General features: G+C 37.1%; 1 protein-coding gene across 6 annotated transcripts in view; it reads right to left on the reverse strand.

Annotated features, from left to right (window-relative positions):
- Positions 1-24633, reverse strand: part of IFT88 (intraflagellar transport 88) — a 265457-nt gene that overhangs the window by 62522 nt on the left and 178302 nt on the right. For all 6 annotated transcript variants that reach the window (XM_081280579.1, XM_081280576.1, XM_081280577.1 and 3 more), the window contains 4 exons: positions 23795-23894; positions 19201-19287; positions 3777-3963; positions 940-1048 (listed from right to left, as the gene is read on the reverse strand). In XM_081280579.1, coding sequence (XP_081136705.1) covers positions 940-1048; positions 3777-3963; positions 19201-19287; positions 23795-23894 — 483 coding nt within the window. The remainder of the gene's footprint in view (positions 1-939; positions 1049-3776; positions 3964-19200; positions 19288-23794; positions 23895-24633) is intronic.

A 24633-nucleotide genomic window follows, 5' to 3' on the forward strand; every position in this document is an offset into this window, starting at 1 on the left:
CAAGATAATAGTAAAACCTACCTAGATGTTACTCTTCTCAGTGGTGTGGTCAAACATTAGTAATATGAGGGAACTTACCATTAAGCTCTAATAAACAAACAAATAAATACATAAACAAATAAAATGAGGAAACTTAAAGTGCTTTTCAAATAGTGTGAAAGGCATTAAAAATGTTAACTAATTTCTGCTTTTCTAAATGTTAGTAGGGGAAAAACACAACTAAAGAAAGCTAAAAGAATTGAGTCAAATGTATGAAAGATGATATATCATGAGCTCTGTAATGTTTTGAACAATCAATAAAAAAAAAAGAAAGCTAAAAGTTGTAAAGAAACTGACATGAAAGCAGCATTTTACAGTTTGACATTCCCCCGAGTTCTAAATATAATACTGGCACACACAATTCATATTCAACAAATGACTACTGAATAAATTGAAATGAGTAAGTTCATACAAAGTATTGCATAATTTTGGAGGATAAAGGTCTTTAGAGTTATATATACCATATTTACTTGTTGGCCAAAACAAATACATCATCCAAACTCAATCAATAGTACTAATCATGAATGAACAATATTTTCCTTTTACTAGTAAGTTACTGCTTCAATGATACCCTACAAGACTAAGTATGAATATAATGTTCTAAAGTATCTACTTTACTTTTAATGAATAGCTTATGTCTACTCAAAATACTATATTTCTAAATATTAACAAATGATAACAGTTTTAATTTCTAATTCTGCTTAGAGTATAAATGATTTTTTAAAGATTACTCATAATGTTTTCATAAACGTTAATATTTTTGTTGCTAGTTAGATTATGATCATCATTTACTTAAAATATTATCCTCATCAATTACCTCAATGGTTAAACTCATTCACCATTGATAATCACCAATTGAGTGAATTAATAACTGTCCTTAGGTTTCACAAATTAAGATACATATTTGCTATCTGATAAAGAACTTGGGCACTGTTTCGTAGAATTGCATGAAGCTTCAGGAAACAATCCAAAGCCTCATCCAGTCGATTTAGCTTCTTATAAGTAAGGCCTTAAAAAAAAGAAAGGAAAATCTATAACCATTATTATTAGCATAAATTCACTCAAAGTACAGACTGAATTTTTAAATGTATGTAAATAGTCATTCAGGAGAGAAAATGAAGATGAACTGAGAATTTTTAAAAAGAACAATAGTAGGTGGGAATCTCCACAGAGATAACAAACATGTTACAAAGCTTCAGTAATTTTAAAAGTGTGACAGGTGGGAGTGGGGGGAAAGCATCAGATAAACTGATCAAAAGAATATACAGTTCAGAAATTTACTCAGCTATAGAATTTAGTTAGTGGGCATTTAAAAATCAGTGGGGAGGCCTGGGGATATAGCTTGGTTGATAAGAGTGCTTGTCTTGCATGCATAAGGCACTGGGTTCAACCCCCAGCACCACAAAGGAAAAAAAACATAGGTGGAACGGAAGGAACAAGTAATAAGTGACACCAGAACCACTGATTATATATGAAGGAAAAAAAATACATAAATTCTCATTTCATTAAAAAAATTCAAAATTTATTTTGAAACTACACAGAAAAAGCAAAGTTGTAAGAATATGAAAAGAAAATATAGATTGAGCATCCCTTATTTGAAAACCTAATATCCAAGATGCTCCAAAATCTGAATGCTCCAAATCTTTTGAGCTTCAACATATCACAAGTGGAAAATTCTACACTTGACCTCATGTGATAGGACAGAATAAAAACACAGGAACATTTAAAATATCATATAAAATTCATTCAGGTCGGGGCTAGGGTTGTGACTCAGAGGTAGAGCACTCACCTACCATGTGTGAGACACTAGATTCGATCCTCAGCACCACATAAAATTAAAAAAATAAAGATATTGTGTCTACCTATAACTAAAAAATAAATATTAAAAAATTCCTTTAGGTTATGTGAATAAGGTGGATATAAAATGAAAATGAATTTCATGTACAGACTTGGTCCCATCCCCCAAGATCTCTCATTATGTATATGCAAGTATTAAAAAAAAAAATCCCAAACACCTCTGGTCCTAAGCATTTGGAATAAGGGATGCTCAACCTGTATAGGAAAATGATTTTATAATCTTAGGGAAAGCAAGGGCTTCAAAAAACAATGAACAAAAACATTCATTTTTAAAAAAATATTTATTTTTTAGTTGTAGTTGGACACAATACCTTTATTTCACTTATTTATTTTTATGTGATGCTGAGAATCAAAACCAGGGTCCCGCACGTGAGCGCCCTACCTCTAAGTCACAACCCCAGCCCCCAAAACATTTATTTTTAAGAAGTGAAAATTGATTATATTAATAAGAGAAAATTTCTGTTTTACAAAAGAAATTATAAACAAAGTCAAAGTAGAAAAGTGAGGGCTGAGGCTATGGATTAGTAGCAGAGTGCTTGCATAACATGTACCAGGCCTTGAATATGATCCCCAGCATTTGAAAAAGACAATAATGAGTAGAGAAAACAGTAAAAATTTGTTAAGTGAATAAATAAGCATCTATGTAGTCAAGCAAGCTCTTGCATGAAGGCCTTTGCTCTTTTCTTCCCTGTGTCACAAATGATCTTTCCAGATACCAAATGCCACACCCTCTGTCCCTTCCAAAATGATGTGTTACTTCTCAGTGAGGCTTTCTCTTCTGACTCCATCTAAAATTGCTACTATTCCAAGGCTGGCTACAGGTCTTTCTTTCTCCTTTTAGGCAGGAGACTGAAGAGTCTCCTATGGGAAAAAAGATCCAAATGACTAAAGGACATATTCCCAACTAAAAGACCAGACAGCTTGCACTGAGTGCCAGTCCATCAGCCTCTCTCACGAACTCAGACTCCATCCACTCAGCTTTTAGCTGCAAACTGCTAAATACCAATAGACAGCCCAAGAGTATTAGATATCTAAAGAGAAGTCACAACATGGAAAAAGATAATAAAAGAAAAAAAAACTCAAAAAAAGCAAAAAATATGTATGCAAGCAGATGTAAACTTTAAAAGAAACTTCAACAAGACCCAGTATTATGTAAACATGTTAGTTTGCAACATTGCAAACTGCAAACTCGCCCAGGGATCAATGATTCCCATTTCAGGTAACCTCTGAAAGCAGGGAAGGGAATGAGATGGCGGGGAGCCTTAATGTCTTGCAATATTTTGTTTCTTAAAAACAAAATCTAAAGTAAATATAGCAAAATGTTAAAATGTGTTAAACTAGGGTGAAAGGTACTATGAGTATTTACGTTTACTGTGTGCCTTTTTTCGTATATTTGAAACTTCTTTTTTTAAAAAAAATTTAATTGTAGATGGACACAGTACCTTTATTTATTTATTTTTATGTGGTGCTGAGGATCAAACCCAGTGCCTCACATGTGCTAGGCAAGTGCTCTACCATTGAGCTATAACTCCAGCCCTGAAAATGAGATTCTTACTTGTTTGGAAAAGGCTAAAAAGAATTATATTATTCAATATCAATAAGAATTTTTGAAATTAGTCTTACATGCTGTGGTAGAACAGTAATTGAAAAAGCTTCTTTGCAATGTAACAGCATCAACCCAAATTTTATATATGCACAGCTTTGGAATCATTAATTTCATATTCAGAATAATCTGTAATCTCAGAGGCAAGGTCTTTTCAATTTTTTTGTTGGAAGGAAGTCAACTTCTCCTCCTAATGAGTTAGCAAAAAAAAAAAAAAAAAAAAAACTAAAAATATAATACAAAAAGCAACTTCAGCCTTGTTTCTTGTTTCACTTACCAATATTATAAAGGGCTTCAGTACAAGAAGAATCATTTCTTAGAGCCTCTTTATAGAATTCAGCTGCCTTCTCATAATCACCATTTGCAAAAACTGTATTCCCTTTATTAGTAAGAGCTGATGGGTTATATCTATCAGAGTTCACAGCTAAATCTGCATAGCTGCTGGCTTGTGCAAAATCATTTTCCTAAATAAAGTATAAAAGATATACAAATTGAGTTTCATCAAATAGCTTTTCATATTGTTCTGAGATTACACACATCATAAACAGTTTTTCAAATTGTAGATAACAATGAACAGAAACAAGTATTTTAAATATCTTGGTTTTGATAGGCTATTTCTACAAAAGATTTTTATTTGTCAAGCTCAACCACCCAAGTGTCTTATGACTGACTTCTCCAGTCTCATGGTTTGAATAACACTATTTATATGTAGGTGGTACCATGTTCAACGCCCAAATTCCATGTCCTCATTTATTGCAGTGCTCCCCTTCCTACCTGAAGCACTGAAATAGATAGAAAGGCATCCCTGTCCTCCCTGCCCCTGCACACTGGCTGCATCACCCACAAGGCCTCTGTACTTCTAGCAATCTCTTATTTCTCTCCCTCTTCACTGCCAAATGCTTAATCATGACTTTGCCATCACTCACATGAGCCATAAGAATCTCTCTCTCTATCTCTTTTTGCAGTTCCAGGGATCAAACCCAGGAGTGTTCTTTTTTTTTTTTTAAAAAATATTGTTTAGTTGTAGATGGACACCACACCTTTATTTTATTTATTTTTATGTGGTACTGAGATCAAACCCAGTGCCTCATACCTGCTAGGTAAGCGCTCCATGACTGAGCTATAACCTCAGCCTGAGTGTTCTACCTTTGAGTTACATCTCCAGTCCTTTTTTAAATTTTATTTTGAGACAGAGTCTCATTAAATCACCTAGACTACCCTCAGATTCTTGATTCTTCTGCCTTAGCCTCCTGAGTAGCTGGGATTATAGGCATGCACTGGGCCTGGCAGAATCTGTTTTTAAGTAGTGTGGCAGCCTGTGCCAGACAGGCTCTTCTTTGTCTGACTCTTGCCTAGATATGGCTATAAAAGGAACCTGTATGGCATCTGGAATACAGAACTAATACAGCTAGTGGCCTTCACACTCTGTTTTCTTGTCACTAGACGCAGGACCAATGCCCATGAGTGCCAGCCTATCCTCGCTGACCTCCACTCCATATCAAACTCTTCTTTCCAAGTGTGTTCTCCCTGCTATGTGGCAGGGCTTCACTGCAGACCCCTAGGAGGCGGCTGTGCAGAAGCCACAGCTTCCAACAGATATTCCCCATGATGGTCCCCAGGTCCTGCTGTGGCAGCTGGGTGTCATTGCTACTTACCAATTGATGGTGACTCCTCCTCAGATCCCAGCCCTCCTCTGTACCTCACCATCAAGGCTCCTGAACAACTATGGAAGATCTAGTGTCCACACCTCTTTTCTCATAACAACTACAATGACTGTCCCCCATTAAACTTTTTAAAAACTGAGATAGAACTTATATATCATGAAATTAACTACATCATTAAAATGTCCAAGTAAGTGGCATTTAGTACATTCACAAAGTTGTGCTGCTATCACTAGTGTCTACTTACAGAATATTTGATTACCCTCCAAAGAAACCCTATACCCATCAGTAGTCTCTCTCCATTTTTTCCTACCTCCGTAACTCTTAGTAACCATTAATCCATTTTCTATCTTTGTGCCTATTCTGGACATTCGATATAAATGGAATCATGTGACATGTGACCTTTTGTGTCTGGCTTATTTCACTCAGCCTATTTTTAAAGTTTTTATAGTACATATCAGTAGTCTGTTTTTTTTTTTAACGTTTGACTAACATTTCATCATGTGGATATACCATTTTGTTTATCCCTTCACTGCTGATAGATACTTGGGTTGCTTCTACCTACCTTTTGTTTATTATGGATAATGCTGTTGTGAACATTCATGTACAAGATTTTGGGTGGACTTTGACTCATTTAAACTGTTTCCTACAAGTAGGTGCTGCTGTCATAAAAACTAAAACACACAACACTGTCTTTTGTACTAGGCAGCAGGAAGAATTTAGAAAAGATGTGAAGGGCTGCTGTTGGGGACTGAAGAGATAAGTGAACTGGGACTGGAACCTGGAAAGTCAGGAAGAAACTGTTATCAGAGGCTGTGTAAAGGGCAAGTCATGTTGGTAGTTGTGAAACAACTGACAAAACTTCTACTTATAGGAGATTTCTAGCAGGATATTGAAATTGCCAATGAACTTATTTTTAACTGGGGGTGACAAGGCAGAGGAAGAGAGAGACAAGCTAAAGACAGAATCATTCAGTTTGCAGACAGAACTTAGAGGAAGTACAAAAGAAGCAAGATTTTCTGAGTTGGAAAATAAAATTATTTCATGTCTATCTTGGTGGCAAAAAAATCTCAAAATAGGAAATGGATGCAGGGTACAATCAACTCAAGGGCATGGTTGTAACACTTTCTGTAAACATCTCAGAAAGATTTAAAGTAACTGTTTTGCTTACTTTCTCAGGTAAAAAAAAAAGGCTTCTATGACCTCAGGGCTCTATTCGACAGCTTGTACACCTAAGCAAAAAGGGTTTTGTCTTGAAAGGAATTATAAATGTGGCTTTTAGGTCATGAAATTAACTTCAATAAGACTTACAGAAAATCCTCCACGTTTTTAAGGGAGTCAGACTGACAAAAGAGTTACTAACTTGAAGTAAAGGAACAGATCCAGTACAAAATAAAAGTAGGCCCGTGAGCCACAAATTTCTCTGGGTAGAAAGCAAGATTGAGAGGGGGGAACATGGCCGCCGACGAGAAAGCAGCGATTCTAATGTCTACACATTAATGGGATCAAAAAGACCCTTTGGAACAGCGGCAGGCTTCTAGCAAAATTCCATGAAGAGGGGTCCTGCCGGGATCTGGTAGGTCTATTAGAAGTGTCGGTTTGTGGCCGCCGGGACTCGGGGCCCGGGAACTGCGGTACTTGCCGGAGAGGGGCCGTCGCCTCCCCGGCCCCGGGCGCCGCGAGCCAGAAAGACACGGACCGGGCCGCGGTGCGGCTAGAAGCCGGGAACGTCGGGGGCGGAGAGAGCGACCAGGGCAGCGCTGGCTGTGGAGGCTGCGGCAGAGAGAGGCGCGGGAGCCCGAGGCTAAGACACACCGGAGAGAGCGAGCCAGCACCCCGCCATCATCCCGAAATAGCGAGAAGAGGAAGATGGCGGCGGGAAGTGAGTAAGCCTCTCCATGCCCCGTGCCCCGCACCGCCGCGTCTGAAAAGCTGAGACAGACAGCTGCGACTCAGCATTAAGCCATCCGGCTGAGGCGGCTGGTCAGCCCTTCTCATCCTACGGAGGTGGATGCCTGCCGGGCCTTCGTGGGTAGTGGCCGCAGGGTCCAGGCGGGGCTTGGGAGAAACAGTGGGGACCCCCGTGGCGTTGGTCGCCCGGCAGGGGGAGGCGAACTGTCGCCGTTTGCGGGGGACACCACTGTGGCGGAGGGCTGGTGTCGCAGGGCTGCGGGGGAGGAGATAACTTCATTGAAGCCTGCTGCTACAGGTGTGTGGACCCCTGGCTTTCCCTCTCCACGCATCGGGGAAAACTTAAGGGCCCCTCCCAGCTCTCCTGTGAGTGCTACAGCCAGCCCGAGGGAGTCAGAGGTGGTGCGGGACTGCCGCTCCTGCCAGGGCTGACTGCTGAGGTCTCTTGCACCAGCTACGGGGGTGTGGCTACCGGAGGGCAAGTAAAATTCGCTGAGGATTCTCAGCCCCAAGCTCTACAATCTTAGGGTCTGAGGGAATGGCAATCTGGAGGAGTGAGCCCAGTCGTTCATGAAAACAGGGCTCCCGGGAGCAGCAGACCTGGCCTGTAGCCAATATTGTGGTGAGAGGGGCCTGGCTAGAGGAAAAGTGGAAGTGATTGGACACAAGAGGAGGCCCTAGGCACTCAGGATTGGAGACTCGCCCAGTCTGGGAGGAGCTGCTGCACACTGATTGGTTCCCGCGTACTGACGGGAAAGACTTGACCTGGTGTGTGGGGAGCCATTCTGACACGTGATTGGGTGACTCCCGTTAAGGGCCTGAGGCGCTCTGGCTGTGTCGGAGCTATCCCGACCCTTTCCTGATGAGAGAGCCCATCCGTGTGGGGGTGTGCATAACCACTGACCCTGGAGACCCAATCACTGACCCTGACCTTGGAGTGCAGCCCCCCCCCCAACCTTCATTGGATGGAATTCTCCCCTGAATCTCTTGTCCCCCAAATAAAAGGCTACTCCCCGGCGTGTTCGCTCTCTCTCTCTCCTGCTAGCCCAGAGTAATCCTCGCTGCCCTGCTGGGCGGCTGGAGGCGGGAACCAGGGAGGTGAGCCGTCTCGGACCTAGCAATATAAAATAAGGTACTGTCTGTGTGTTTTATTTTGATCTCTTCTAACTAACTTAATGCCTAGAACCTCATTAATGAAACCACTGCGCAGGCCACGTGGTAGAATTGGCGCCCATGAGGGGGGCATTCTGAATTAGTTAGATTGAGTGGGAGCGCGCGCTAAAAAGATAAGGGAAAGAAATAAAGAATAAAAAGGAAGATAAGGAAAAAGAAATAAAGATAAAGGAAGATAAAGAATAAAGATAAAGATAAGGAAGAAGTGACATTTGGGTCACAAAAGTACCGGGAGATATTGAAGGAAAGAGACGTTAAATTACTTAAAATGGGAAAATCTACTTCTTCGGATAAGGAAATGTATCTGACTATTTTAGACAGTATAATTAATCAGAAAGGAAAACAGATAAAGAAAACTCAGTTATTACAATTCTTAAAGATTGTAGGTGAATATTGTCCTTGGTTTTGTGATCAAGAGTCTCCAAATTTACTTACTTGGGAGAAATTAGGAAGAAAGTTACAGAAAGTCTGTCTTTCTACTGAAATACCTGGAGGTATAGAGAATATACAGAAAACTTGGACAGCCCTAGAAGTCTGTCTCTTTGAATACATGGGCCAGAGTTCGTGGCTGCCAGAAGACCTTCTAAAAGGCATTCAAAGAGCTATTAGGTCTATTCAAATGGAAAATCAGCCTGAAGCTAAGTTAATTTCCTTTCCTTTGAGCTGTTTAAAAACAAAAGTGCTAAAAGCCAAGACAAAGGTTAGAATTGTGCAAGCTAGCCCGCAGACAGATTGTACAGAACAGCATGATACAGAAGAAGCATCTCTAATCTTGGAGAGCCCTCCGGAAGTGGTAAACAATCTTCCTGGAGTGGAAAATACAGAGGAAACTCCTAGAGGGGCTCAGGTTTCTTCTCAGCCACGTGAGTTAGAAACCCAAATTCCAAATGGCAATAGTACAGAGTCTGATAGCAGCTCACAATCTGAGGAAGAAGAATTAGACGTGGAAACTCAGGACTTAGAGAAAAATTTTAATAGACTGCATTTAGCACCACCTGCCCAAGCTTTTGAAATTTGGCCGGTACCTGCTAGAAGGACCAAATTTAACAGGTGTGCTGAATTAAAGATGACTTTTCTTACCCCAGTTCAGCAAGGTATTAGGAAGGCTCAAGAAATGGGAGAGGATACTACTGGTTTTCACCTCTTTCCAGTTTTTGAGCAAACTAATGAACAAGATCAGAGAGTTAGAGTTCATGCTGTAATTCCATTTAAAACTATCAAGGAATTGAAAAATGCATGTGAAACGTACGGCCCAAATTCGCCTTTTGTTCAGAGTCTGATAGAAAATATTTGCTCACAACCCCTTCCTCCTAGTGATTGGATTTTTTTAGCCAGATCTTGTCTGAGCGGGGGAGATTACCTGCTTCGGAAAACTTATTGGACTGATTTTTGTAATGAACAGGCAGAAAGAAACAGAAGACAGGGCATAGAAACGCCAGTAACGATGTTTTTAGGGACTGAAGATTTTGCTAATTTAGAAAGACAGTTAAATTATGATTTTGTAGTGTACAATCAAATAACTGATGGTGCAAAACGTGCCTGGAGACAAATTGTCCCCAAGGACCAGTCCAATTTAGTTCTTACCAAAATCAGACAAGGTGCCAGTGAGACTTATTCAGATTTCGTAGCCCAACTGTATCAGGCTGCGAACAGGTCCATCGGGGACCCAGGAGCTAGCGAATTTATCGTTACGCAATTGGCTTTTGAGAACGCAAATAAAATCTGTCAGGATGTTCTCCGACCCCATCGTAAAAAAGGAACAATTTCTGAGAAGTTAATCAAACTCTAAGACGGCATTTATTAGTTTTTTGTTTTTGTTTTTGTCTTTGTTTTTGTTTATGTTTTTGATTGGGGTTTTTCTTTCATCTTCATTTTTCTATCTTGGTTTTTTTTTTTGTTTGTTTGTTTTGTTTTTGTCTTTGTTTTTGTTTATGTTTTTGATTGGGGTTTTTCTTTCATCTTCATTTTTCTATCTTGTTTTTTTTTCTTCTTCTTTCTCTTCTAACTTTAATTTTAATTTTTTTAATTATTATTATTATTTTTTAAAATTTTTGTTCTTTTTTAGTTCCTATTTCTTTCTTCTTTTGTCTTTTCATTTTTCTTATCCCCCCTTCCTTGAATTCTACCTGCCTACTCTCATTCTCCTTAGTGACTTCTTCCCTTCCCTTCTAATACCTTTCCTCCCAAGCATCAAATAAATTTATAGGAATAAACAGTAACTCAGCAGTCAAACAGAACAAGAAGCAACATGAGCAGCTTCAAGAAACAAGGAAGAAAAGGAGTACAAACAATGCAGGACAGCCTAAATATTCAGGAGGACCTAGAGTCATCAGAAAAATGGTCATATAAAGACCTCAAGGAACACCTTAGACAGATGGAATGGAACCTTAAAGAGGATACAAGACAGCAAATTCAAGCAGCGAAAGAACACATTGAGAATGAATTACATAAACAGCTAAAAGAAGAAGTTAAGCATCTTTATCAGGAGATAGAGATTATAAAAAATAATCAAACAATAATTCTAGAAATGAAGGAAACGATAAACCAAATTAAAAACTCAATTGAGAGCATCACTAACAGAGTGGAGCAAGTAGAAACTAGAACGTCAGATAATGAAGACAAAATATACCATCTTGAAAAGAGTCTAGCCAACTCAGAAAGGCTGGTAAAAAATCACGAGAAAAACATCCAAGAGCTATGGGATAACATGAAGAAACCAAACTTACGAGTCATCGGGATAGAAGAAGGTACAGAGATTCAAACCAAGGGAATGAGAAACCTGCTGAATGAAATAATTACAGAAAACTTTCCAGAAATAAAAAAGGAAACAGATATACAAATTGAAGATGCATACAGGACACCGAGCACACAAAATCACAGTAGACTAACGCCAAGACACATTGTTATGAAGATATCCAATATACAGAACAAAGAGAAAATATTAAAAGCTACAAGAGAAAGGAGACAGATTACATTTAGGGGTAAACCAATAAGATTAACAACAGATTTTTCATCACAGACGCTGAAAGCGAGAAGATCCTGGAACAACGTATTTCAAACACTGAAAGACAATGGATGCCAACCAAGAATTCTGTATCCAGCAAAATTAAGCTTCAGGTATGACAACGAAATAAAGATCTTTCATGATAAACAAAAGTTAAAAGAATTTGCAGCCAGAAAACCTGCATTGTAAAGCATTTTGAGCAAAACACTACACGAGGAAGAAATGAAAAACAATAACCAAAACCATCAGTGGGAAGTGCCTCAGTAAAGACAGAGGGCGAGGGGAAAGATAATCACGGAGAAACAAACTAAATTTAAAAAAAAAAAAAAAAGGATAAACAATCAAACATGGATGGAAGTTCAAACCATATATCAATAGTAACTCTGAATGTTAACGGCCTAAACTCTCCAATAAAGTGACATAGGCTGGTATCATGGATTAAAAAAACAAATCCAACAATATGCTGCCTCCAGGAGACACATCTGATTGGAAAAGACTTACACAGGCTGAAGGTGAAAGGATGGGAAAAAATATACCACGCACACAGTTCTCGTAAGCAAGCAGGAGTGGCCATCCTCATATCGAATAAAATCGACTTCAAGACTAAGTTAATCAAAAGGGATAAAGAAGGTCATTATATACTGTTAAAAGGAACCATTCACCAACAAGACATAACAATTATCAATATTTACGCACCAAATAATGGTGCTGCGACATTCATAAAACAAATTCTCCTCAAGTTCAAGAATCAAATAGACCAGAACACAATAATTATGGGTGACTTCAACACACCTCTTTCACCATTGGACAGATCCTCCAAACAAAAATTGAATAAAGAAACTATAGAACTCAATATCACAATCAATAACCTAGACTTAACTGACATATATAGAATATATCAACCATCATCAAATGGATATACTTTTTTCTCAGCAGCACATGGATCCTTCTCAAAAATAGACCATATATTATGCCATAGGGCAACCCTCAGTAAATATAAAGGGGTGGAGATAATACCATGCATTTTATCTGATCATAATAGAATGAAACTGGAAATCAATGATAAAAGAAGGAAGGAAAAATCCTACATCACATGGAAAATGAACAATATGTTACTGAATGATCAATGGGTTACAGAAGACATAAAGGAGGAAATCAAAAAATTCTTAGAGATAAATGAAAATACAGACACAACATATCGGAACCTATGGGACACAATGAAAGCAGTTTTAAGAGGAAAATTCATCGCCTGGTGGTCATTCCTCAAAAAAAGAAAAAACCAACAAATAAATGAGCTCACACTTCACCTCAAAGCCCTAGAAAAGGAAGAACAAAACAACAGCAAATGTAGCAGAAGGCTAGAAATAATTAAAATCAGAGCGGAAATCAATGAAATTGAAACAAAAGAAACTATTGAAAAAATTAACAAAACTAAAAGTTGGTTCTTCGAAAAAATAAATAAGATCGACAGACCTTTAGCCATGCTAACGAAGAGGAGAGAGAACTCAAATTACTAACATACGGGATGAAAAAGGCAATATCACAACAGATGCTACAGAAATACAGAAGACAATTAGAAATTATTTTGAAAACCTATATTCTAACAAAATAGAAGATAGTGAAGACATCGATAAATTTCTTAAGTCATATGACTTACCCAGACTGAGTCAGGAGGATACACACAATTTGAACAGACCAATATCAATGGATGAAATTGAAGAAGCCATCAAAAGACTACCAACCAAGAAAAGCCCAGGACCGGATGGATATACAGCGGAGTTTTACAAAACCTTTAAAGAAGAATTAAAACCAATACTTTTCAAGTTATTTCAGGAAATAGAAAAAGAGGGAGCTCTTCCAAATTCATTCTACGAGGCCAACATCACCCTGATTCCGAAACCAGACAAAGACACCTCAAAGAAAGAAAACTACAGACCAATATCTCTAATGAACCTAGATGCAAAAATCCTCAATAAAATTCTGGCGAATCGAATACAAAAACACATCAAAAAATTGTGCACCATGATCAAGTAGGATTCATCCCTGGATGCAAGGATGGTTCAATATACGGAAATCAATAAATGTTATTCACCACATCAATAGACTTAAAGATAAGAACCATATGATCATCTCGATAGATGCAGAGAAAGCATTCGACAAAGTACAGCATCCCTTTATGTTCAAAACATTAGAAAAATTAGGGATAACAGGAACTTACCTTGACATTGTAAAAGCTATCTATGCTAAGCCTCAGGCTAGCATCATTCTGAATGGACAAAAGTTGAAGGCATTCCCTCTAAAATCCGGAACAAGACAGGGATGCCCTCTATCTCCACTTCTATTCAATATAGTTCTCGAAACACTGGCCAGAGCAATTAGACAGACGAAAGAAATTAAAGGCATAAAAATTGGAAAAGAAGAACTTAAATTATCACTATTTGCAGATGACATGATCCTATACCTAGAAGACCCAAAAGGGTCTACAAAGAAACTACTAGAACTAATAAATGAATTCAGCAAAGTGGCAGGATATAAAATCAACACGCATAAATCAAAGGCATTTCTGTATATCAGCGACAAAACTTCTGAAACGGAAATGAGGAAAAACACTCCATTCACGATATCCTCAAAAAAAATAAAATACTTGGGAATTAACCTAACAAAAGAGGTGAAAGATTTATATAATGAAAACTACAGAACCCTAAAGAGAGAAGTTGATGAAGATCTTAGAAGATGGAAAAACATACCCTGTTCATGGATAGGCAGAACTAACATCATCAAAATGGCGATATTACCAAAAGTTCTCTATAGGTTTAACGCAATGCCAATCAAAATCCCAACGGCATATCTTGTAGAAATTGACAAAGCAATCATGAAATTCATATGGAAAAATAAAAGACCCAGAATAGCAAAAGCAATTCTAAACAGGAAGTGTGAATCAGGTGGTATAGCGATACCAGATTTCAAACTATATTACAAAGCAATAGTGACAAAAACAGCATGGTACTGGTACCAAAACAGGCGGGCGGACCAATGGTTTAGAATAGAGGACATAGAGACTAATCCACAAAGTTACAACTATCTTATATTTGATAAAGGGGCTAAAAGCATGCAATGGAGGAAGGATAGCATCTTCAACAAATGGTGTTGGGAAAACTGGAAATCTATATTCAACAAAATGAAACTGAATCCCTTTCTCTCGCCATGCACAAAAGTTAACTCAAAATGGATCAAGGAACTTGATATCAAACCAGAGACTCTGCGTCTGATAGAAGAAAAAGTTGGCTCCGATCTACAGATTGTGGGGTCGGGCTCCAAATTCCTTAATAGGACACCCATAGCACAAGAGTTAACAACAAGAATCAACAAATGGGACTCAATTAAACTTGAAAGTTTTTTCTCAGCAAGAGAAACAATAAGAGAGGTAAATAGGGAGCCTACATCCTGGGAACAAATCTTTACTCCTCACACTTCAGATAGAGCCCTAATATCCAGAGTATACAAAGAACTCAAAAAATTAGACAATAAGAGAACAAATAACCCAATCAACAAATGGGCCAAGGACCTGAACAGACACTTCTCAGAGGAGGATATACAATCAATCAACAAGTACATGAAAAAATGCTCACCATCTCTAGCAGTCAGAGAAATGCAAATCAAAACCACCCTAAGATACCATCTCACTCCAGTAAGATTGGCAGCCACTATGAAGTCGAACAACAACAAGTGCTGGAGAGGTTGTGGAGAAAAGGGTACACTTGTACATTGCTGGTGGGACTGCAAATTGGTGCGGCCAATTTGGAAAGCAGTTTGGAGATTCCTGGGAAAGATGGGAATGGAACCACCATTTGACCCTGCTATTGCCCTTCTTGGACTATTCCCTGAAGACCTTAAAAGAGCATGCTACAGGGATACTGCCACATCGATGTTACAGCAGCACAATTCACAATTGCTAGACTGTGGAACCAACTCAGATGCCCCTCAGTAGATGAATGGATAAAAAAATGTGGCATCTATACACAATGGAGTACTATGCAGCAATAAAAATGACAAAATCATAGAATTTGCAGGGAAATGGACGGCACTAGAGCAGATTATGCTTAGTGAAGCTAGGCAATCCCTAAAAAACAAATGCCAAATGTCTTCTTTGATATAATGAGAGCAAATATGAACAGAGCAGGGAGGAAGAGTAGGAAGAAAAGAGTAACATTAATCAGTGACATGAGATGGGAGGGAAAGGGAGAGATGAGGAAAACTGCATGGAAATGAAGGGAGACCCTCATTGCTATACAAAATTACATATAAGAGGTTGGGAGGGGAATGGGAAAATAAACAAGGAGAGAAATGAATTACAGTAGATGGGGTAGAGAGAGAAGAAGGGAGGGGAGGGGAGGGGGGATAGTAGGGGATAGGAAAGGTAGCAGAATACAACAATTACTAATAGGGCATTATGTAAAATTGTGGATGTGTAACCGACGTGATTCTGCAATCTGCATTTGGGGTAAAATTGGGGGTTCATAACCCACTTCAATCTAATGTATGAAGTATGATATGTCAAGAGCTTTGTAATGTTGTGAACATCCAATAAAAAAAACAGAGAAAAAAAAAAGAAAGCTAACAGAGTAAAAAAAAAAAACCAGCAATTTAATAATTTAATACTGTGCTTTGTGATGACACTCATATCATTCTTCCCCTTCCCCTCTAAGCTGAAATGGTTGGACTCAAACTTATGTGAAATAAAAATACTAACAATAAAAAAAAAAAGAAAGCAAGATTGAGATTATGTTAAATATAAAGGGGAAAATAATGGGTCTTCATCCACAGATCTTTGGCTCAAGATCTTTCACAGGGAAGAGGAACTGTGCCTGAGAAAGCCCCATCTACCCAGACCTGCCACAGATCCTTGCCTTTGAGCCTGATATGGTGAAATAGATGAAACTCTGATGTGTCTTGAAAGGAGGAAGTACATGAGGCTTATGAAAAGACAAGTGCAGGTAGTGGCAGAGTGTTACAATAATGGTCCCCAATGGATCACACCTCCTAGTAGTTGTGCTCTAGCAATGGTTCTACCCCCTATTTGATCTGCCCAATAAAACAGTTATAAGCTCTGGGCTGGGGTTGTGGCTCAGAGGTAGAGCGCTTGTCTACCATGCATGAGGGAGGCACTGGGTTCCATCCTCAGTATCACATAAAAATAAAATAGAGATATTATGTCCACCTATATCTAAAAATAAAAATATTTTAAAAAATAGTTATAAGCTCAATGCATGCAAGAGCCTAATATGTACCTGTGCACTGAGATTCACTCTCATGGAACCCTGTGCCACATAAGAAGCTTAGGATTCTCCTGCTGTGATGTCCTCACCAAACACGTGCTAGATATCTTGAAGAGAGGCATTTGGACATCCAGCTTCAGTGAAATCTTAGATGATGGGAGCTAAAGGAGTAACCCTATGCAAGACCAGCAGAAGAAACACCCAGGTAAACCTAGCTCATAAGGCAGAATGTGAGCAAATACATGGTCATTTTAAGCCATTAAGTTTGGGGGACAGTTCTTTACACAGCAACAGAAAACTGAAATATATGCTGGATAACAACAATATACTTTCAATTATATATCATATACTACTACATAATAGACTCATCAGTTTGTGTCATAACTACTTTTTGTGATGTATGTAGCACTGGGGATTGAACCCAGGGATATTCTACTACTAAGTTACATCCCCAGCCTTCTTAAAAAACTTTTCTATTTTGAGACAGACTTGCTAAGTTGCCTGGTTGGCCTCAAACTTGTGATTCTCCTGCCTCAAAGCCTCCTGAGTAGCTGGGGTCACAGGTGTGTGCTAACATGCCTGGCTATGTCATAACATTTTTGGTTATAATCTCTTTCCTCAGAGTCAGGTACAATAATTTACTGATCAGATGCTCAAACAGCTCTGCAAATACAATAGTTCTTTCCCTTCCTTCCTTAAAAGTTGCTGTTAGCTTTCTCCAATACATTTATCAAACTTGGTGAAGATGTGGTTACCAATTCAATAATTTTCACAAAATTCATTCATGACTTTGTAAGCTCAAAATTTAATGGATATACTAGATACTGCACTTTACCCTCTAGCTTTGTCTTTTACAAGTGCTGATAATGCTGCTGTCTACCAGCCTGAGCTTGCAGACCTCTCTGGAAATTACCCTGGGCTGCAGAGAGAGAGAATGAGAGAGAACTATTTTGCTTACTTTTTGTGAATGCCCTCTTCCTGGTGGGGAGGCTATATTCGATGACTGGTTGATGCAGGGGTACAAAGACCCAGTCCCCCACCCCAATGGGGGATATTCTACCTTCAGAGCATCATCCAAGATTGGCAAGGACTTTGGGGATTGCATTATAGCCCAACTTGTCTTTCTGCTCAATTCTGCTTGTTCCCTCCAGATTCGAATTCCCACCCCTAACCCTCTTACCCTACCCCTGAAACTGATGTGAAGAGCTCTGCCAAGAGAAATCTCCATTTTGTATTTTGAATCTGCAATCTAAACAGCATCAGGGGCCTTTTTAAAGTTCCATTCTTTTGAACTGCCCCTCTGGTGAATCAATGCTGCTTACTTTCTCTTTGTGCCACCTTTTACTTCAAAGACATCATGCTATCTTGGTTGTTTTCCTATCTTCTCAGTATGAATCTTACTCTTGCCTCCTCAGTGTTTATATATCCCAAAGTTACTTCTCAATTTTAAGCTTTCACCTCTACAGAGATGACCACTGAATATTATCTCCAATCCCAATTTCCCTTCTGAGATCAGTTCATATGCCTCCTGGACATTTCTCTCTAGATGTATCACCATTAATATAAAACAAATTTTAAATATATTCAAAAACATACAGCCTCTTTCCCCCCTAATCAGCACCCTCTGGACATGCAACTGGCACTACTCTTCTGCCGGTAGTTTCTATATACTGGATCCCCCCCCCCTTTTTTAAATATACATATTTAGTTGTATATGAACACAATATCTTTATTTATTTATTTTTATGTGGTGCTGAGGATTGAACCAAGGGCTTCACACATGCTATGTGGGCACTCTACCGCTGAGCCACAACCCCAGCCCTGCAGTCCTTTTTTAACCAGTAGCTTTCATCTATTTCTTCATCTTAGCACACATAAGGGATAGTACCTTTCCATTAATAACAGCAGGTCAGCACAACAGTGATTCTCAGTGGTGCATAAATCATAAGTTGTAAAAGGACTGGATATAATTTAACAAAACACAATCACTGTTTTGTATACTTCCTTCCCATCACTTTCTTGCTTCTATGTTATATTCAGACCTTGAAGAACCAACTTTTCTATGAAATATCTTCTGAAAATCCTAAACTAAAATGTTATTTGTCTTTTCTGAATGCCTTAGTACTTATTACCAACATTAATTTATTGTTCTCTATTTTGAACCTTCCCTCCTCATCTACTTACCCACCATTCCCAATTTAAAAAACAATCATTACTAATTAAGAAACAATCATTCCCAATGATTTGCAGTCAGTAGGCACTCAATGAATGCTTGCTATAGATGATACTCCATCTACAGTACTACGATACTCGATCTAAGCTTTCACCTCTACAGAGGTACTCCTCTGTAAAATATTTTTCTTCACCACTAACAGGAAGGAGTTGAAAGATATCTCTAGCTCACACCTTAGCTGTAGTTCCATAATTTTATGATGTTCACTACCACAATTTTTCTCCCTCCCATCTCCTTTAGAGATGGTCTTCTTACTCATGTCTGCAAACACCCAAGTCCAGCACCTGCCATGATCAGATCTTCTATACACCTCACATTCCACTTAACATTCTCCACCACTCTTTTTTTTGGGGGGCCTCTCATTAGGCATGATTCTTAGGTAGATATTCAGCAATATAAAAATAACACATGAACAATTCTTAATTGTTAGAAATAAAACTTACCAGATAATAAAGGAATGAAAGGTTGGTTGCAGCTGCACTTTTCACTCTACTGTCCTTTTTCTCAAACATTTTTAAGGTATCCACTGCCTAGAAATGGAATATCTGAAGTTAATATCATTGTAAATGACAGTACTCAAGCTCAGGGTAGAAAAAAAATCAATATGGAGGGTTAAGACCACGGAAGAGTACAAAAGGGATAGGTTAATATGCTCAAGAAAACAGATGACAAGATGGAAATTTTATTCAAGACTTAGATTTCATAAAAATAAAAAACAGAAATTCTGAAGCTAAAAATATAATAATTGAAATTAAGATTATTAGATGGGTTTAACAGATTAGATATAACTGAAGAGAGGACTGTGATAAAGAAAAGTCAGTAGTGAATACTAAAGTCTTGTGATTCATGTGAAGCAGTTTAGGGTTCTTCCTACCTAATGGGGTGGGAATGATGGCTTGCAAGGTTTTACCTAATAGACATAATATTATTTGCTCTTTACAAAATATTCTAATTTTTTTTTCTTTTGACTATTACTACCTTAGAAGACCAGTATTCCACAGAGAACAACAAAAACAATTATATAAAATACTAAAAGTAGTTTTTGAAGAGAGAGAACCATAGAGTCAACCAGAACTTTAAGGCCAAAATTTTAGAAAATATTCAAATAGATAACTGCATGGCAAAAAAAAAAAAATCTTAAAAAAGAACATAAAAGAGACATATGAGTACACAGTGAAAAAGTTCCCTTTTTCCAAAAGGGAAAGAAAGATCAATGGCTGAGAATTTTCTAAAGCCAGTAACAGAAAATAATTTTGGGGGGGGGGGGCTGGGATTGTGGTTTAATGGTAGAGCGCTTGCCTGGCATGTGTGAGGCACTGGGTTCAATTCTCAGCACCGCATATAAATAAATTAATAAAATAAAGGTTCATTAACATCTAAAAATAATTTTAAAAAAATAATTCTGGGAATATTATAAAAAATGATCCGAAGTAGATCCAAATATAATTACATTTTCAAATCAAGAGAAATGAAAGTATATTTTTAATCATCTGGCAAATCTGAGATAATATTACCCAAATAAGATGTGGAATGGCCAGATACCTTACATGAAAGCTGAATGAGTATTCAACCTGGAAATTACAGCATAATATCAGAAAGAACGAAACAGGTAGCAAAAGGCAATGAGTTTATCTTTTCTTCCTTCTTTTAAAGAACATTTACCAAATAGAAAATGCTTTTGGTGCCTCCTGTTCCTGGTAAACAGTTATGTTCAAGCAAAAATCCTGCTTTAGCTTTTATAGTGGTCATCAGCTTTAGCTACTCCAAGTGTTTGACAAATTCTTCTGTGACAGAAATACCAGCCAGCATGTCAACTCAATTTTTTGAAGGGTAGATAATTTTAAAATACTAGATTGCATATATTCTGGTTACAATATTAGTAAATTGTTATTATTTTAAAGGGTTTTTGATGACTTTAAAGAAAACTGTTAGAAGTTTCTAGGGCAGTTGTTTAAAATTCCACAAAGTAACACTGGAAAAGAAAAAACCCAAACATCACATCCTTACTTTTGGGATTGTGTTCCTCACTTATTTTTTAAGAAGAATTTTACATAACTGCCAAAAAATTTCTAAAACTCACTTCAAAAATTATTGTTGCTACTATTGCTCATCCTATACAAACCATTTCATGGATACGTTACACAACTTCTACAGGTATTAATGTGAAAGCCCTGCTGTTTTGAATCTCTAAGTTATGTAAGCCACATTTCACTTTGAATAAATGTGTTACTTCAAAATATAAGGCACGTAAATAAGTATAATTCATATATTCATTAAGTTCTCTGAGATAAAGTGCACAGGAAAAGAAAGCTGTTCTCTAGAATTTATGACATCCTTAAAATGGAATACAAAAAGAAAACTAACAAATAACAATAGTAATTTTTTAAAAAGGTAGCCATTCATTCTGTAGTCAAGGAAATATGTTAAATTCATTTTTTTTAAGAGGAGAAAGGGGAGAGGGAGAGGGAGAGGGAGAGTGAATCTATTTTTTTTTTTTTTTTTTTTTTGGTAGGTGGACACAACACAATGCCTTTTTTTTTTTTTTTTTTTTTTTTAGTTTTATGTGGTGCTAAGAATTGAACCCGGATCCTGCCCATGCTAGGCATGTGCTCTACCACTGAGCCACAATCCCAGCCCAAAATTCAATTAAAAAAATATATTTTTTTAGTTGTAGATGGACACAATGCCTTTGATTCATTTATTTTTATGTGGTGCTGAGGATCGAACCCAGTGCCTCACATGTGCTAGGCTAGCACTCTACCACTGAGCTACAACCCCAGCCCCTCAATTTTTTAAATTACTCCTTTGTAGTTCAAAAATAATAATTTAAAGCTACACTTAAAACAAAAACTAGTTTCTCTCAAATGGTTTCTTCCAAAATTGAAGTAACACATAAAAAAGCCATGTAATTCAAAGCTATTTCTTAAGAATTAATGAAAGTATTTAGAACTTAAATATCTACTTAAAAACATTTGACACAGTAAAAATATATTTCATACTTTAAGTTTTTAAACTATGAAATATTCTAAAAAGGTTATACTATTAACTATTCTAGTAAAAGGAACACTCTCAGGTATTTTTTGGCTCAGTTTCATTTCTGAAATAATCTGTTTTCACAACTGTTCTTTACATATCCATGCTAATATCTGTTTTTAAAAGTAAAATGTCATAAATTATTTATAAATGAAACTGATAAAAGTACACTGAATATCAATATTAAATTTAGTTAAAACTAATTGTAAATGACAAAACAAAGAAAATAAACATCACTAATTGTATTTTTAATTCCCTCCCCCCCTAAATTAGCTCTATGTCCATTTTCATTTTCTTTCCTGGTGATGCCTCTAGCTCCTGGCTTCAGTCTTCTACTGAGTCTGACTCTCTGCTCTTGGTGGCCTCCAGACCAGCTGCATTATTTCATTTACTATTACAAAATTTACTATTTGGGTGGTGTTTTTTTTCTCTATTACAAAGTTGGCTACAAATACCATCCCATCTCAAAGGATTACACTCTGATTTCAGCATCTTTTCTTAAAAAAAATAGGGATAATTTCAGAATTATAGCCTTTTAGAAGGCATAAATTCTTTTCTGTAAACTACATGTAGTACCGACTTAATCCTTTTTAGACTGATAGTGTTCCCTTCAAATTAAGATTATACTATACACACCTCATCATACTTACAATATACAAATAAAAGAAACACAAAGTGAAAGCAGCAATGTTGAAAAGCAAGCAGAAGTGGCATTTTAAAAATATAGGTAAACTAATTGATGTTAAAAACTTGAACATGCAAATACTTTAAATGAGAACAGCGATAAAAGCAGACAGTAAGATCTGGATTAAACAAATTTAAACGTGAAAAAATTAAGAGGACATATTCCTTGACAGACACAGCTTTAAAACAAAATATTGTAATGCATTGTTCATCCTTTCTAAAAAGAACATTTAAAAATAAAACATCAAGAGAAAACTGACAACTATGGTTTTCTCCTTTTTATCATCTATAATAGTTCACATCACATTCATAAAAAATATTTGAAAGTATTTTAATGCTTTATAAATGCTAAACTAATTAAGTATAGTAAATGAATACATGCAATAGAAACACTGCACTCTTTTACTCATATAATTACTACATGAATGTTGGGGTTACTTTATTCTACTCTCATATTTTCTGAATAGATGGTTTTCTTCCCTTTCCCTGGAGAGTGATTAGTCCTTTCTGTTTCTCAGAGATAAGAGGAAGGTCCTTAAATAAGAAGAAAAACTGAAAGTACAGGTTGGAGAGGATGTGGGGAAGATGCTGTGGCTTTCTCTGGCTCTTGCTCTCTTGGTCTAATCTGGAGGAGTTGAGTTTTCTAGCTGCAGGACACTAATCACTGGTTTACAAACTAGGAAATCAAGTTTCATTCTGCCTACTCTCTTTTGGTAGCTCCTCTTTTTCTTAAGGCTAACTAAGCCTTCTGGTTTTATTTCAGTTATGTCCCATTTGAGAGACTATGGAAGGCAAAGCACCCACTCCACTTCTGCCCAAGACAGCAAGGTAGCAGTAGCGCCAATGAGACCCATAGGGTTCTAACCCCATGTCTAGCAGTGGGACCTTTTCATTTCCAGTGCAGAGTAAATGAGTAAGTCAAATATTTAAACAGCAGACAAGAATTTCTTTGGAGAGGACAGCAGGATGGAAGTGCATTTGGCTGCTATTTGCATTCTCAGTCTTCCTTCCTCACTGAGCATGATCCCTGATTCTGAAAGTCTTACTGCTTTGGGGAACTCTGAAAACTTCAAGGGAAAATTACTCTCTGGACTAGAATATGGTTTGGTAATTTAGCAACTAGATAAGAAAAATATTTACATTTTAAGATTAAAAATTAATGAAAATTTAAAATTATATTATTGGAAATTATAGACATATAAATTTACTAAACTTCAGAATAATCACAAGTAACTTTATTCTAGGAAGGAGTTTCCCTGTTTTCATTGCTTTGACCAATTAACATAAGAAATTTCACTGAAAATTGTTTTTTAAACTTACTTGGTTAACGTCTTTCTGTCTCAAGTATGTAATTGCCTTGTTTATTTCCAGATCATTGGCTAGTTCTACATATTGAGAAGCTTTCACTACTTCCACACACCTATAAAAAAGGTAAAACATAAAAAGTTACTTGATTTCATTTTAGTATTTTTTATGCTGTTGGCTTTCCTAAATGTGACTTTTCAAAGCTTTTTTTTTGGCAGTGCTGGTTATGGAAGCCAGGGCCTTCCACATGCCAGGCAAGAACTCTACCACTGATATACACCCAGCCCCAAAGAATGTTTAAAGTAGCCCTACTGCTTTGTAAAGTTAAAGCTGATTTCCTCCAACACAGGCTTTACGTTACTGAATTTTCGGTTCTAAATTAATTTTATTTTCCAATTTCTCAACAGCCTATTGCCACTCTAATTATTTATGACATTTTAAATAAAAATTGGATTAATATCTATATTGTATTTTTAAATTAACTACTATATAGCAATTTCAATTTTTAAGAGGTGAAACTGTTTCTGTATTTTTCCCTCTTAGATGTTATCATGATAAAAATTTTGAAGAATTTATAGAATATATTAATTTTTGTGTATTAGCTTGAATAGACCTATTTGGGGAATAAAACTATTTCCCAAAGTACAGAACATTTATCGTTTATTATATATCAGGCACTGTGCTAATTTCTTTAGAAGCATTATCACATTTAATCCCACAACTGTGAAAAAAAATCATCATATGTGAGATCACACAGGTCAAAAAGAAGTTGATCCCAATTTTTGTTGATACCAAAACCCAATTCCACAAGGCTGTTTTTCAAACTGAGGTCTTGAAATCAATTTAGAGGATCA

Source organism: Spermophilus citellus (genome assembly GCF_964194105.1).
Source record: "Spermophilus citellus genome assembly, chromosome: 1".
NCBI classification, from domain to species: domain Eukaryota; kingdom Metazoa; phylum Chordata; class Mammalia; order Rodentia; family Sciuridae; genus Spermophilus; species Spermophilus citellus.